The sequence below is a fragment of the Erythrolamprus reginae genome, chromosome Z (assembly GCF_031021105.1).
Source record: "Erythrolamprus reginae isolate rEryReg1 chromosome Z, rEryReg1.hap1, whole genome shotgun sequence".
NCBI classification, from domain to species: domain Eukaryota; kingdom Metazoa; phylum Chordata; class Lepidosauria; order Squamata; family Dipsadidae; genus Erythrolamprus; species Erythrolamprus reginae.
In genome coordinates this window covers 61,626,893-61,641,012 of record NC_091963.1, presented here as the reverse complement: position 1 = coordinate 61,641,012, position 14,120 = coordinate 61,626,893, and the positions used below count along the sequence as shown (strand labels likewise).

At 42.9% G+C, this 14,120-nt stretch overlaps 1 protein-coding gene across 2 annotated transcripts in view; it reads right to left on the bottom strand.

The window, feature by feature from the left end:
* The window catches only part of EGFR (epidermal growth factor receptor), a 337,156-nt gene that overhangs the window by 59,738 nt on the left and 263,298 nt on the right, over positions 1-14,120 (bottom strand). For both annotated transcript variants that reach the window (XM_070729530.1, XM_070729531.1), the window contains exons 19-21: positions 13,353-13,451; positions 3,931-4,116; positions 2,891-3,046 (exon numbers count right to left, since the gene is read on the bottom strand). In XM_070729530.1, coding sequence (XP_070585631.1) covers positions 2,891-3,046; positions 3,931-4,116; positions 13,353-13,451 — 441 coding nt within the window. The remainder of the gene's footprint in view (positions 1-2,890; positions 3,047-3,930; positions 4,117-13,352; positions 13,452-14,120) is intronic.

Sequence of the window (14,120 nt, the reverse complement as noted above, 5' to 3'; positions counted from 1 at the left end):
GAAGGCACTCTAGTTCACTTATGTACGCCCCTTACTGACCTGAATAGCCAGCAATTCATAATATGTATGATACTTATATAAGGTAGATTCCACCAACCAATCAAATCCTTAAAACATAGCCACCCAATCTATTTGCTACATTCAAACCAAATCTCCACCCCCACTACTATATATAAGGAACAAATGGCAGTTGCAAACAAACTATATTTACAGCAGGATGAAGCTTATAACTTTAGCCTGATGATGGTGAATGTGATTTCACCGAAACATCGCATAGACACTCAAAATATTACACGGGGTGCCAGAGGAGGCTTTCAGTGGTGCTTAAGGAGGCTTTGGCAATCCAGAGCGAACGAAGCATTTTCCTTTCTTTGAGCACTTGGAGAGGGAATAAACCACTTTGCTGTGGTAACTCCCTCATGCTGTCTCCCATACATCCGGCGCGAGGTTGCCTCCTGGAGCATCTGGCAAAAGGCAAAAGGGGGTGCTTCACCCTGGCCAGATCAACTTGGCTTCAGCCAAACTGATGAGTCATCACAGTGAAGGAAAGGCGCCGACTACAAAGTGAGCGAACGAGAGAAGAGGGGAGCCCTTCAAAATGGGAAGGAAGATGAAGCAGATTGCAGCAGCAGTAGCTGCTGCTTTTCGGTCAAAGGAGCGGGAGGTTCCCCCCTCTCACCTACCTGGGTTTCTCACTCTTGTGCAGTGTATGGGAGGCAGCCTCATGCCGGGTGTATGGGAGGCGCATGCTTCTCCTCACCGCCTCAGAGTCCCTCCTTTTTTTTTTAAGACTTAAAGTTTTGGATTTTTTTGATTCCTCTCATCTCACCTTCTTCTTTCAGCAGTGACTGTCCTCCTCCTCTTCCTCCTCCTCCTCCTCCTTTCACCCAAATTCCAAGCTTTTATTTCTTTCTTAATGGGTTTGCACGCATTATTTGATTTTACACTGATTTATATGGGAAAAATTGCTTCTACTTACAAAATTTTCTACTTAAGAACCTGGTCACGGAATGAATTCAGTTCTTAAGTACAGTGGAACCCCGACATAAGAGCTGCTCTACTTAAGAGCAACTCGAGATAAGAGCTGGGAGGGGAGAGATATTTTTGTTCTACTTACAAGCCCAAATTCGAGATACAAGCGCCAAGGAGCTGTCTCCTGAAGCCAAACGCTAACTTCCGCGTTCGGCTTCAGGAGACAGCTGCGAAGCGGCGCGCGTGTTTTAAAAGGTTGCAGCCGGCCTGGGGGGCTCGGGGGGGGGGGCTTGCAGCTTTCTTTCTTGCTCTTTTTCTTTCTCTCTTTTACCTTCCCTTCCTCTATTTCTTCTTTTCTTTCTCCTTCCCACCTTCTTCCCTCCCTCCCTCCCTTCACTCATTCCTCTCTTACTCTCCCCTTTCATAAGTTTCCTTGCTTCCTTCCTCTGTTCCTGTCCCTTCCCCCTTTCTTTCTTTCTTTCTTTCTTTCTTTCTTTCTTTCTTTCTTGCTCTTTTTCTTTCTCTCTTTTACCTTCCCTTCCTCTATTTCTTCTTTTCTTTCTCCTTCCCACCTTCTTCCCTCCCTCCCTCCCTTCACTCATTCCTCTCTTACTCTCCCCTTTCATAAGTTTCCTTGCTTCCTTCCTCTGTTCCTGTCCCTTCCCTCTTTCCTTCCTTCCTTCCCACCCTCCGTCCATTCATTCACCCATTCCTCTCTTGATCGCTTAAAGCCGATCCCTGGTGCAAAAAGGGTTGGGGACCTCTGTCCTACAGGATTGGGTGGCAGAGAAGTTGAACATATGTAAATTTAAAAGTTTAAGAAAGTTTACAAGTTAAGTGAAAGAAACTTCATTATTCATTTATATGTACATGTACATTTCTTCATTAAAAACATGTCTTTCTGCATAATTTAGACTAACTTTGTGAGTTTTTTGAGGGCTGGAACCAATTAAAATTATTTACATTAATTCCTATGGGGAAAAGTCGTTCGAGATAAGAGCTGCTCGACTTAAGAGCCCAGGTCCGGAACGAATTAAACTCGTATCTCGAGGTACCACTGTAGAGGTATGTTTGTATGTATGTATGTATGTATGTATATATGTGTGTGTGTATATATAGTGCCTCCCATGCACCCGGCGCAAGGCTGCCTCCCATACCCTGCGCCAGAGAGAGAAAACCAGGCGGGCAAGAGGGTGTAACCTCCCGCTCCTTTGAACAAAAGGCTGCTGCTGCTACCTGCTTCCTCTTCCTCTTCCTTCCCATGCTGAAGGGCTCCCCTCTCCTCTCACTCGCTCACTTTGTAATGGGCGCCTTGCCTTCACTGTAGTGACTCCTAAGTTTGGCTGAAGCTGAGTTGATCCGGCCGGGGCGAAGCGCCTCCTTTTGCTTTTCTGCGCCCAGATTTTCCAGGAGGCATCCTCGCCCTGGGTGTATGGGAGGTAGTGTGAAGGAGTCACCACAGCAAAGTTGTTTATTCCCTCTCCAAGCGCCCAGAGAAAGGAAAATGCTTCATTCGCTCTGGACTGCCAAAGCCTCCTTCAGTGCCACCGAAAGCCTCCTCTGGCAGCCCAGAAAAGCCCGAGATGGCCAGGATTAAAGGAGGAATGGCAGGAAACTGGCCAAGCCTTCGTGCCGCTCTCAAATTTCCTGGGAAATTTTTCCAGGCTCCGGTTCTTAAGTAGAAAATGGTTCTTAAGAAGAGGCAAAAAAAATCTTGAGCACCTGGTTCTTATCTAGAAAAGTTCTTAAGTAGAGGCATTCTTAGGTAGAGGTACCACTGTATATTTACACATAAATAATTTATCAGTATAGTTTCCACCACTCTCCAAAGGGACTGAAAACTGATCTTGAGTACCTGAAAACAAAACAAAACATTGTATAAAGAAAACTAGAAGGAAGAATAAATTGATGCTCTTACTTTGCCTCCTTCAGCATGGTACTCCTTCTCTTCTGCACCAAGTAATTTGGCCAATCCAAAGTCTGTGATCTTTACATGCTGGGGAGTTTTGACGAGGACATTTCTGGCAGCCAAATCACGGTGGACCAAATGACGTTCCTCTAAGTAATTCATTCCCTAAACATGTTAACAGTTAAAGCATCTTATTGCACCACATAACATCTATAGCCACATTACAGAAGATATTTAGAAAATGAATTTTATATTTAAAGATTATTGAGGTAGTCTGAATAAAGCTGTAGCTTTTTCAGCAGTATTGAAAAATGAGTGAATGTGCAGAGTAAAATTACATTAATATGTATTAATTAAAAACACATTCCTGGCATTCTTGGTTGTGACTGTTGAGCAATCTACTGAATTGGAAATGGAGCAAAAGAGCTGCTTGTCAAGTTCAGTTCCCAACAGTGTAGACAAAAAGATACCTTCTCTGGTGAATTTCAGATTCAGCTCAGATCTTTGGGATCCAAATTCCATTTCTTCATTTTACCAAAGGAATTCAGCTTCCCTTAGTAGGGGATAAGAGGGCATCTTCTCAGCAAGCAGCAATATCTTGCAAACTTCCCTGCTGATTTTTCCGTTGACTGGAAGATTGCAAGTCAAGATCAAATTATTGCAGGGATTTTTACCACTGTTTATGTGTGAATAGATTACCAGTACCCAGACTGTGATCATTTGATTGCAAGGGGGAAAGGGTGACATTTTACAATGACTGGAAGTGCTTTATGGGCCATAAAACACTATTTCTGAATCTTGTAACTGTGCCTTGTAATCTGAATGTTGTAACTTTCAATGGACATTAAATAAACGGCTGTTGGTCGAGAAGCACCTGCATTTAAATTTTAAAACACATCCAAGATGGCAAGGGAACTTTTAATTTAGCATGTGGAAACTAAAAACCAAGAACTGCTTATAGGCATCAGCTGGATCAGAGCAACAAATTAAATTTAGGTCAATGTTCTAGACATTTTTGGAGAACTAGATGGAGTTTGTTGTTAATATACCTTTGCAATTTGCACACACCAGTTGAGAAGGTATTGGGATCCAATGTTATCTTTGTGTTCTCTGACATAGTCAAGAAGGCAGCCATAGGGCATAAGTTGGGTAATGAGTTGGACAGTTGATGTGAGGCAAATTCCTAGCAAACGGCACACATGGGGATTGTTGACACTTGCCATCACATATGCTTCCTAATAAAAAAAGTGGAGGGGGGGGGGAGAGAAAGACAAATTATCTACTATGTAAGAAATTACAATATTAGTATATACTAGCTTCTCTCAGAAGGTAAGATCTACCCTTTCTCATGAAATGCCTTAAAAACTAGCTACTCTGTCCAGCATGGGGTCCTGAGGGAGAAACTGCTGGATGGAAGCCATTGGTAAACTAACAGAGAAGGCACCCCACTTCTCTTACGATTCTTATTTATGATAATTTAATATTGCTCTTATCTTGATGCAAGCCATTTGGAATCATAGGAACTATGAGATGGGCAGCAAATAAATTTGAGAAATAAAACTAACTAATTAATTAAATAATTTATAAATTACTACAATTATTTATTTAATTAATTGACAGAATTAATCTGAATCATGCTAAATTCTATTTGGAATGAGAATTAATTCCACATAGAAATGAATGCTTTTCGTAAGCTCCTTAAAACCCACCTCTGTCGTCAGGCATGGGGGAATTGAGATTTTCCCTTCCACCTAGGCTTATAAAATTTATGCATGGTATGTCTGTATGTATGATTGGTTTCTTAAAATAGGGTTTTTAAATTAACTTAAATATTAGATTTGTTTATATTGTCTTATTATTGTTGTTAGCCGCCCCGAGTCTATGGAGTGGGGCGGCATACAAATCTGATAAATCAATCAATCAATAATTTAAAGGCTAGAAATGACACCAGTTATATTTTGAAACAGAACAATTATATTTTAAATTTTTGTCTTATTTTAATAGATAATTGCATCAGTATAGAAGTCCAGTAGGAAGAAGTCAGTAATCTTTCCTCTTCATTAACGCACAAGATCTAAATAGGATATCTATATATCTAAATGACAACTTTCAACTATGTATAATTGTACATTGCAATTACCATATCAGGCTGCATACTGAAGAAAAATCAAAGTAGCTTAATTGTAATAAGGTTCAATAAAAATAAAACAATTTAAAACAATTTAATTTATTTATTTAAATATCAATGTAACTTTTAAAATTAAAAGCATATTGATGCTGTTCTGTCTATTCAAAAGTAATCTGCTAGTATTCCTGACAATCAATGTACAAATGTACACTTCATAAAACATAAAAAATAAATTTGCTACTATATTTTTCAAGCCTGTAAATTGGATTATAAAGGTCTTAATAGGCATTGTATATATATCTACGAATATATCTATATCTATATCTATATCTATATCTATATCTATATCTATCTATCTATCTATCTATCTATCTATCTATCTATCTATCTATCTATCTATCTATCTATCTAATAGGCATTGTATATATGTCTACGAATATATATATATATTCGTAGATTTTCACGGGTACAGGTATGACGGTCTTGGTATATTCGGGTTTCTTCCCGTGTAGGATTTGGAAATTTCTGGCGACGTTTCGACGAGGTCCCACTCGTCATCTTCAGGCTGGTGTTTCTGTCCTTGTTCTAGGGTGAACACTGCGAGACCTGAGCTGCCTTCCTTCTATAAATACTGGTGGCTGGGTGTGGTTTGATGGCTCAGCAATTGGCTGCTGTGTAGAAACTTCCTGGTGCGTCAGTGGGGTAACATCTGGGGTCGTTGATGTAGCTGAGGTATGCTGATTAGTTAATGGTTGTAGATTAGGCCTGATATCCTGAGTAGTTGGAGCTTGCAGGCTACTTGATTGTTTTGCAATGTGTGTTCTGAGTCTGGTTTCTATGGCTGGGGTACGTTTGATGGCTGGTTTCCAGATGTCTGGTATGCGAGAGGTATCATCCCGCTTGTTCATATTTTGGGGATGTTTTTCTATCTCGATGGCTTCCATGATTATTCTTTTGCTGTAGTGTTCTGTTTTGGAAATTAGTTTGGTACTGTCAAAATCAATTTCATGTCCTGTAGTTTTGAAGTGTTGGAAAAGGGAGGAGGTTTTTTCTTTTTTCCTTAATGCATTCTTATGTTCTGCAACACGTGCATTTACTCTCCTGTTAGTTTGTCCAATATATGTGGCTGGGAGTTTATCAAATACCGTGTAAAATCTGGGAGTTTATCAAATACCGTGTAAAATCTGCCCAGCCTCTTATCTACCCCTTTGGTTTTATTTTTTAGACAGCTACCCCTTATCTACCCCTTTGGTTTTATTTTTTAGACAGCTTTTTGGTATGTCTGGAAATACATCCCAGTTGCCATTCTGAGCTCATGGTTTTAATTGTGCCCATTCATTCCTATGCTAGGTTCACATAGAGATACTGTTAGAGTTTTATGACAGAGAAGCAATGTTAGTCTAAGTGCTGCATTTATTTCTTGCTTCTCTTCTGTTTCCTGAGAAGAAACAGCCCAGTTGGGGAGGGGAATGAAGTGAAGCTCTATTGGCCTTTGGTTGGTTTTCCTTGCTAGATTATGGATAAGAGGGCCAAAAAATCAGCAGGGAAGAAGGAAAAAAAAACCTAGTGGCAATCTAAGAATTTTATTATTTTCCAAGCTGACTCCTGAGTTATGGGGTGCAAGGGTTTTCAAACCTGGCAGGTTTAAGGCTTGTGGGCTTCAACTCCCATTTCTGAACTAGCATGACAGGTGGAGGAATTCTGGGAGTTGAAGTCCACTAGTCTTAAAGCTGTTTGAAGACCCCTGACCCCTCTAAAATTTAGGTGTGTCTTATACACTAGTGTGTTTTATACACCGAAAAATACAGTAATGTTTAAGCACGGAAAGAAGATAATGTAATTTAAATTCTTGATAATAACCCTTTCCTCCTGTATTTCTAATGTTATAATTAGATTTAAGGCATGATATGAACCAATTTTTTTTCTTGTTGTATGAAGAGAAGTAAATTTGGAATTTTCCTCGTAAAGGGCAGTTATATTAAATGAGGATTTAAAAAACATGAATGAGATAAGTAAGAATATAAGAAATGGACTGAAGCACTATGGCATAGTTTTAGTAGAAAAAAGCAAATAGCCAAGAGAAATTTTGATAGCTAATAGCATTTTGAACCCGAATGAGAACGGAAAACAATTTTTGAAACCCGAATGACAAAATTAGAAGAGGAAGTAACACAAGATAAATGATGTATATCAAAACAAAACAGATAAACTATTAAGAATTTTGACTAAGAATTTGACAATTGATAATATATTATATTGTATTCCAATTTGAAGGTATGTGAATTTGTATTTCTGTAAAGTGTGGAGGGAAAAAAATTAAAAAAATGTATCCTAATAAAAAAAGTAGCATGAGGCAAGCTAAAACAGAATTTGACCAAAATCAAAAAAAGGAGGACCCAAAGCAAAATGTATAATTTTTCAAATAGCATCTAGTCATATAGGAAAGAGTGGGCAATTTCATGAGAGGATCTAGAATATTAAAACAATGGAATGCATTATGTGCCTGGGTCAAATATACCCTGAGGTTTCTGCCTCAGACAGCCTGCTGTATAAAAGGCTGGATTCTGTGTTAATTTCTTAAGCCTGTACCTGCCTCCTCTGGCATGATCAACCGTAATAAAGCTATGTTTAGCTAAGGCCTTCAGTTATTATACTGGCGACGAGGATTCGAGCCTTTTGTCACGGAATTCAGTACTCAGTTAGTGACAGTAAGTGAGGATGTCCGTACAACTTACTTTTGCCCCTTTTGATCCACAAGGGGAGACGTGGGACTCCTATGTCGCCCGTTTTGACTGCTTCTTGATCTCCAATGGCTGCACGGAGATTTCAGGGGATAGGAAGAGGTCCTATTTTCTCGGATTCTGTGGTCCCGAGATGTTTGAGATGGCTCGGGCTTTATTTGCCCCGGTCTCAATCCACGATGTTCCTTGGCAAGACTTTTTAACGACCTTGCAGGATCACTATGCCCCAGCCCCTTCCCGGTGTGCGCGGCGCTACAAATTCTATCAGAGGAACCAAGCTGAAGGGGAGTCAATTAATGATTTTGTGGCCGCTCTCCGCCGGGCGGCATTATACTGTGAGTTTGCTGATTTAAATGACTATTTGCTGGATAGGCTGGTGTTTGGAGTGAGAGACGGTCACCTCAAGCGTCGTCTCTAGGCCACCCGAGACTTGACATTTCAGGCGGCATTGGCGGAGACTCGCGCTTTCGAGGTGTCAACGCAATCTTTAGCTGCAATGGACAGCACCGTGAATGTCACTCAAAAGGTGCCTATTTTACTTGACAAACCAAAGGGTTCCCTTGATGAGGATGAAAATCTAGGGGCAGAGGAGGAAGAAGTTTGTCGGCTGGCAGCGAATCGTAGACGGGATCTGCCCGCTGCGCGTCCCCGTCCCCCTTTGTCGTCCTGTCGGGGGTGCGGGGGTAACCATTTTCGGTCAAATTGCCCTTTCCGGGACGCGGCGTGCTGGCGCTGTGGTGCTAAAGGCCACATTGCCAGGGTCTGCCGTTTTCGCAGATCTCCCCCAGCCTCGACTAGGGATCAGAGGGATTTCCAGAATTTCACTCCCCGATGGCAACGGAAATATTCCTCGAACCGAAGGGAGGATTGCAATGCCATCTACAGTCATCCATGTCCTGCAACTACATATGTCAGGGAGACGTCCGACTCCGCGGAGAAAATCTCAGTAGAAGTTCAGCTGGGCAGATCGCAGTGCCCGATGCAAGTGGACACGGGCTCTGCTCATTCGTTGGTCTCATGGGCCACCCTGAAACGTTGTTTTCCCGGTCTGAGTAAGAGTTGCTTGCAGCCATGCACTTTGAATTTGAGGGACTACAAGGGAGCGCCGATTCCGGTTCTCGGAGAGGGTCGATTTGCAGTCCGCTTCAAGACTTTTGTGGGCAGATTGCCACTGATTGTGGTGAATGGACCCTTTTCCAACTTATTGGGACTAGACTGGTTCAAATCGTTGGGACTCTCTGTTATTGGGGTGAATGCTGTTAAGGGAAATTCGGGATTTGAGCAATTGGCTAGGGAATTTCCTACGGTTTTTGACGGCAATTTGGGTTGTTACACGGGGACCCCAATTTCTTTTCGTTTAAATCCCCAAATACCGGCGGTGCGCTTGAAAGCCCGCCGAGTTCCAATTCCCCTCAGGCCAAAGGTGGATGCTGAGCTTGACAGACTGATAGCTCAAGGGGTTTTAGAGCCGGTGGATCAGGCCGCTTGGGAAACCCCGGTTGTAATTGCTTTTAAAGGGGATGGGGGAATCAGATTGTGTGGGGACTATAAGTGCTCTGTTGGCCCACCATTCATACCCGCTGCCCGTAGTGCAGCAATTACTGCATACCCTGGGAAACGGTAGGGTATTTGCTAAGCTTGATCTCTCTCAAGCTTATCAACAGCTCCCCGTCGACCCCCAGACCGTGGAAGCCCAGTCCATTATTACCCACTGGGGGGTGTTCAAGTGTCACCGTTTGCAGTTCGGGGTTTCAATTGCCCCAGGAATTTTCCAGGGCTTGATGGAGAGATTGTTATATGGGCTGGAAGGAACGGTGCCATATTTTGACGACGTTCTAGTGTCGGGGAGTTCCGAGGAGGAATTAATGGTAAGGGTAAGAAAGGTTTTGTCAAAATTCCGGGATGCTGGTTTGAAGCTGAAGTCGAAGAAATGTGTTTTTGGTGTTCCTAAGGTTGAATTCCTGGGGTTTACTGTGGACGGGGAGGGAATCCATCCTACCCCTGAAAAGACATGGGCGATCAGGGATGCCCCTAGACCACAGTCTAAGGCTGAACTCCAGGCCTTTTTAGGTCTTCTGAATTTTTATGCGGTTTTTATTCCGCATAAGGCATCGGTGGCTGAACCTTTACACCGATTGCTGGACAAACATACGAATTGGCATTGGGGTGAAAGGGAGGAGGTCGCGTTTGAAGGGGTAAAAAAAATACTCACCTCCAATAATGTTCTGGCCCAATACTCACCTGGGCTACCATTGGTTCTCACATGTGATGCTTCCCAGTATGGGGTGGGCGCAGTCTTGAGCCACAGATTACCAAACGGGGCAGAGGCCCCCTTGGCATTTTTTTCCCGCACCTTGGCCAAGGCGGAAAGAAACTATGGACATATAGATAAGGAGGCGCTGGCTCTTATAGCGGAAGGCGGTTTGAATTGGTGACAGATCACCAACCATTATTAGGGTTATTATCTGGCAACCGCCAAAGTCCCATAGTTTTGTCTCCACGCATGTCGCGCTGGATTGTGTTTTTGGCAAACTATAGTTACTCTTTGTCCTACAAGCCTGGACGCCACATAGCACATGCAGACGCTCTTAGTAGGTGCCCTTTGGCAGATGTTTTAATAGACCCCGCACCAGCGTGTTCTGTATTAACCCTATCGGAGGCCCCCCTGATTTTATCTGCACCCGATGTGGCAAAGGAGACAGGGCGGGATCTAACGTTAGAACAGGTAAGGCAGTGGGTACTCCGGGGATGGCCGGTTTCTGCCTCGGCTGAAGTCTTTGTCCCTTTCTTCCGCTGTCGGAACGAATTCTCCATGGAAAAAGGAGTCCTGCTGAGGGGAAGCAGGGTGGTAATACCTTGTAGGCTTCGCAGCCAGGTGTTGGCGCTTCTGCACAAGGGTCACCCTGGCATGGTGCGCATGAAGGGGTTGGCACGGGATTATGTATGGTGGTCAGGTATGGACAGAGAAATAGAGCAGCGGGTGTCGGCTTGTGGGGTATGTCAGGAGAACTGACCTTTTCCCCCCCGGGCTGAGCCACTGGCATGGGAGCCTCCTGCTGGACCTTGGGCTCGCCTGCATATTGATTTAGCTGGCCCCTTTATGGGGCAGACATTCTTAATAGTCGTGGATGCCCATTCCAAATGGGTGGAAGTCGTCCACCTGAAATCAAGTCAGTCTCAGGCCATTATTGACACTCTGATGACCCTGTTTGCCATGCATGGTTTCCCTGACCTCTTAGTCTCGGATAATGGACCACAGTTTACATCAGTACTCTTCGAGTCATTCCTAGCGTCCGTTGGCATCAGACACGCATTGACCTCGCCTTGGCATCCTGCCAGTAATGGTCAAGCAGAACGGGCAGTGCGCTCAGTTAAGGATGCCCTAAAGAAAATGCCACAGGGTTCATGGCAGCAAAAGTTGGCAGACTTGTTGATGGCACAACACTCCACCCCCTGTGTGGCCACAGGTAGGACCCCGGCCGAGCTATTAATGGGTCGCAAGTTGAGGATTGTTTTGGACAGACTGCACTGCTGGTATTCCCAGACCGTGCCATGGCCGGAACCGCCGGCAAGAGGGGTGAAAGTGGGTGATGCAGTGTTTGCATGGTCGTACTCGGGGGGGCAATGTTGGGAAAAGGGAACGGCGAGCTGGGAGCTGGGGCCTCGGTCGTTCGAAAGTGAGTTAAGCGATGGCCGCATATGGCGGAGACACCTGGACCAGATCCGTCTAAATAGAGGAGGAGGTCTGGACCGGAATATGGACCACGACCTCTCAGAGGGTGCTCACAGGGAGTCAATTATTCCAGCCCGGAATCCCGAGGAACCGGCGTTGGCAGAATTCCAAGGGTCAGAGTTCGTTCCGACTCCTGATTTGGAACCGCCCCCAGAAGCCAGGATTGAGCGTTCCGCAGAGCCTCGGCACTCCGGGAGAATTTGTCGCAAACCAGCTTATTTAAAGGATTATGTTTGTATTAGCGAAAGGGATAGGAGTGAAGTGTCTGCCTAGTAAAGCTTAGTAACAGCCGGCTGCTTAGAGCCGTGCGATAGGCGTCTCTATCCAGGGTGCTGATTGGACGCGTATACCCAGATACATTGTTAAGCGGGAAAGTTACTTGTTGTGGATTGGTTTCTGCCTCAGACAGCCTGCTGTATAAAAGGCTGGATTCTGTGTTAATTTCTTAAGCCTGTACCTGCCTCCTCTGGCATGATCAACCGTAATAAAGCTATGTTTAACTAAGGCCTTCAGTTATTATACTAACTTTGCATTATTTTTCTCATTATGAAAAGGGACATACGTCTACATATATGGTATGTTCATAACAGTAACGTTTTATGATTATATAAATAAGATAAAGGAAGAATATTTCTTACGAAGTAATGACTTGAACCAAACTAATATTTTCTAAGCCCACCTAAATGTGTCTTTGCTTTTTTTTGTGAATTTGAATAAATCTACATAAGATTGGTTAACAATTTACAGAATTGAACACTAAATACACTAAATACAATAGTCCTCAACTTATAGCAGCTACTGAGCAAATATTTGAAGTTATAAGACACCATTCTTCCAAATCTATTTATGACCATTCAAAGTTACAATGTAGTGGGTCACTTTTGCGCACTTAACTGGCACATTTTTACAGCCATTTGCTGTATCCCAGGGACTTCTGAGCACTATTGCAAAAAATTGCATTTTTTTTTTTTGCTTGTTAGTGTTTACTTTTGGTTTTCAGTAAAAAATATCCTTTGGGAAAAATTAATTCACTTAACGACTGCCCTGTTTACAATGACTGATGCCAAAAAATAGTTTTGGTCACTTCAAGTCTTGACTTACAACTTCTGACTGTAACTTCAGTCTCAATTATGGGCATATGTGAAGGACTACCTATAGCTGTGATGGCAAACTTATGGCACCCGTGCCACAGGTGGCACACAGCCATATTGGAGGGCACGCAATGGCAGCTAGCCAGCTGATTTTCAGTCATGGGGAAGGCTGTTTCACCCTCCGGAGGTTTCAGGGAAGCTTCCCTGAAGCTTCCCTGAAGCCATGGAGAGCAAAAAACCAACCAACAGGCAAATCAGAAGTTTGGAAAATGGACTTCCAGATTCCCGTTGTGCTGTTTTTTGCCTTTCAAAGGCTTCAGGGAATCTTCTTGACATCCCGGAGTGCGAAAAACAGCACAACAGGCAAACAGAAGACCATTTTTCTGAACTTCCAGTTTGTCCATTTGGCCGCTGTTTCACAGTTCCAGGCTTCAGTGAGAGTTGTGTGCATGTGGGGGATGGGAGAAATTGTGCACATGCACAGGGGCAGCACTGGTGTGTGCGAGAGTATGCATGGGGGAAAGGAATGGGTGTGGGCATATGTACGGGTGCTAGCACATGCAAACCAAAAAATGTTCACCATCACTGACCTATAGTCATTTGAAGAAATCCAAACATAGTCTCTCTGCCTATGTTGAGGATAAAAATCAATTGCAAGAAATACTACAATGATATAAATACTTTGTCTTCATCAACAATGCCTTAATATTTATCTACATGCTATAAAGTCCTTATAGCCAATTTAATCTTCAAAAAAACAAGGAAAAAGAAAGCTCACATCAAGAATTTCTTTGTTAGCTTTGGGTGATGTAGCCTCTCTTAATTCCTTAATGGCTACAGGAATTTTAACTTTTTCTCCTTCTGGAATCCAGAGACCCTGTTAAAAAAATCAAAATGAGTACATTTAACATAAATTAAGACAATTAGCAAGTTAAATAGATTATGAACAGACTTTAATACATCCATATAAATTACATAGTTTCTAGATAAACAGTATTTGATTAAGACAGTAAACATAAATGTATATATGTATTAAAATGTATGATAATTTGGGTGTGCAACAGGATGATTCTATATATACATTTATTATTGATTGTCAATGGGACTTAATTCTAAATAATTTTATACTGAACTGATTTTTCACTTATATACAGACACAGATATGTATTTTTCAGTCGATAAGATATACTTTCCCTTCAAAAAGTGGGTGGAAATGTCTATTCATCTTACAAAGTGAATGTTGCCAAAGCCCCACCATCTGCCAGCCCCACCCTTCAGCATCTGCCTCCCGGCAATTTGCCTCCTTGCAGAAAACAGCCAGGTCAGCTTCAGCACAGTCTGATTTAGCATGAGCAGATGATTGGCAATTGGATTGGTTTCCCAGAATATCGCTAATCAGCTGTTCCAGGCAGCGGTGATCACTGCCATCCATCTCTGCCACCACTACCCATTGCTGCTGCTGCCTACTGCTGCTGCCTACTGCCACCTCTGCTTGCCCTATTTTTGGTTTCTGCATATGCTATTTTTGGCTTCTCTACACCCCAAT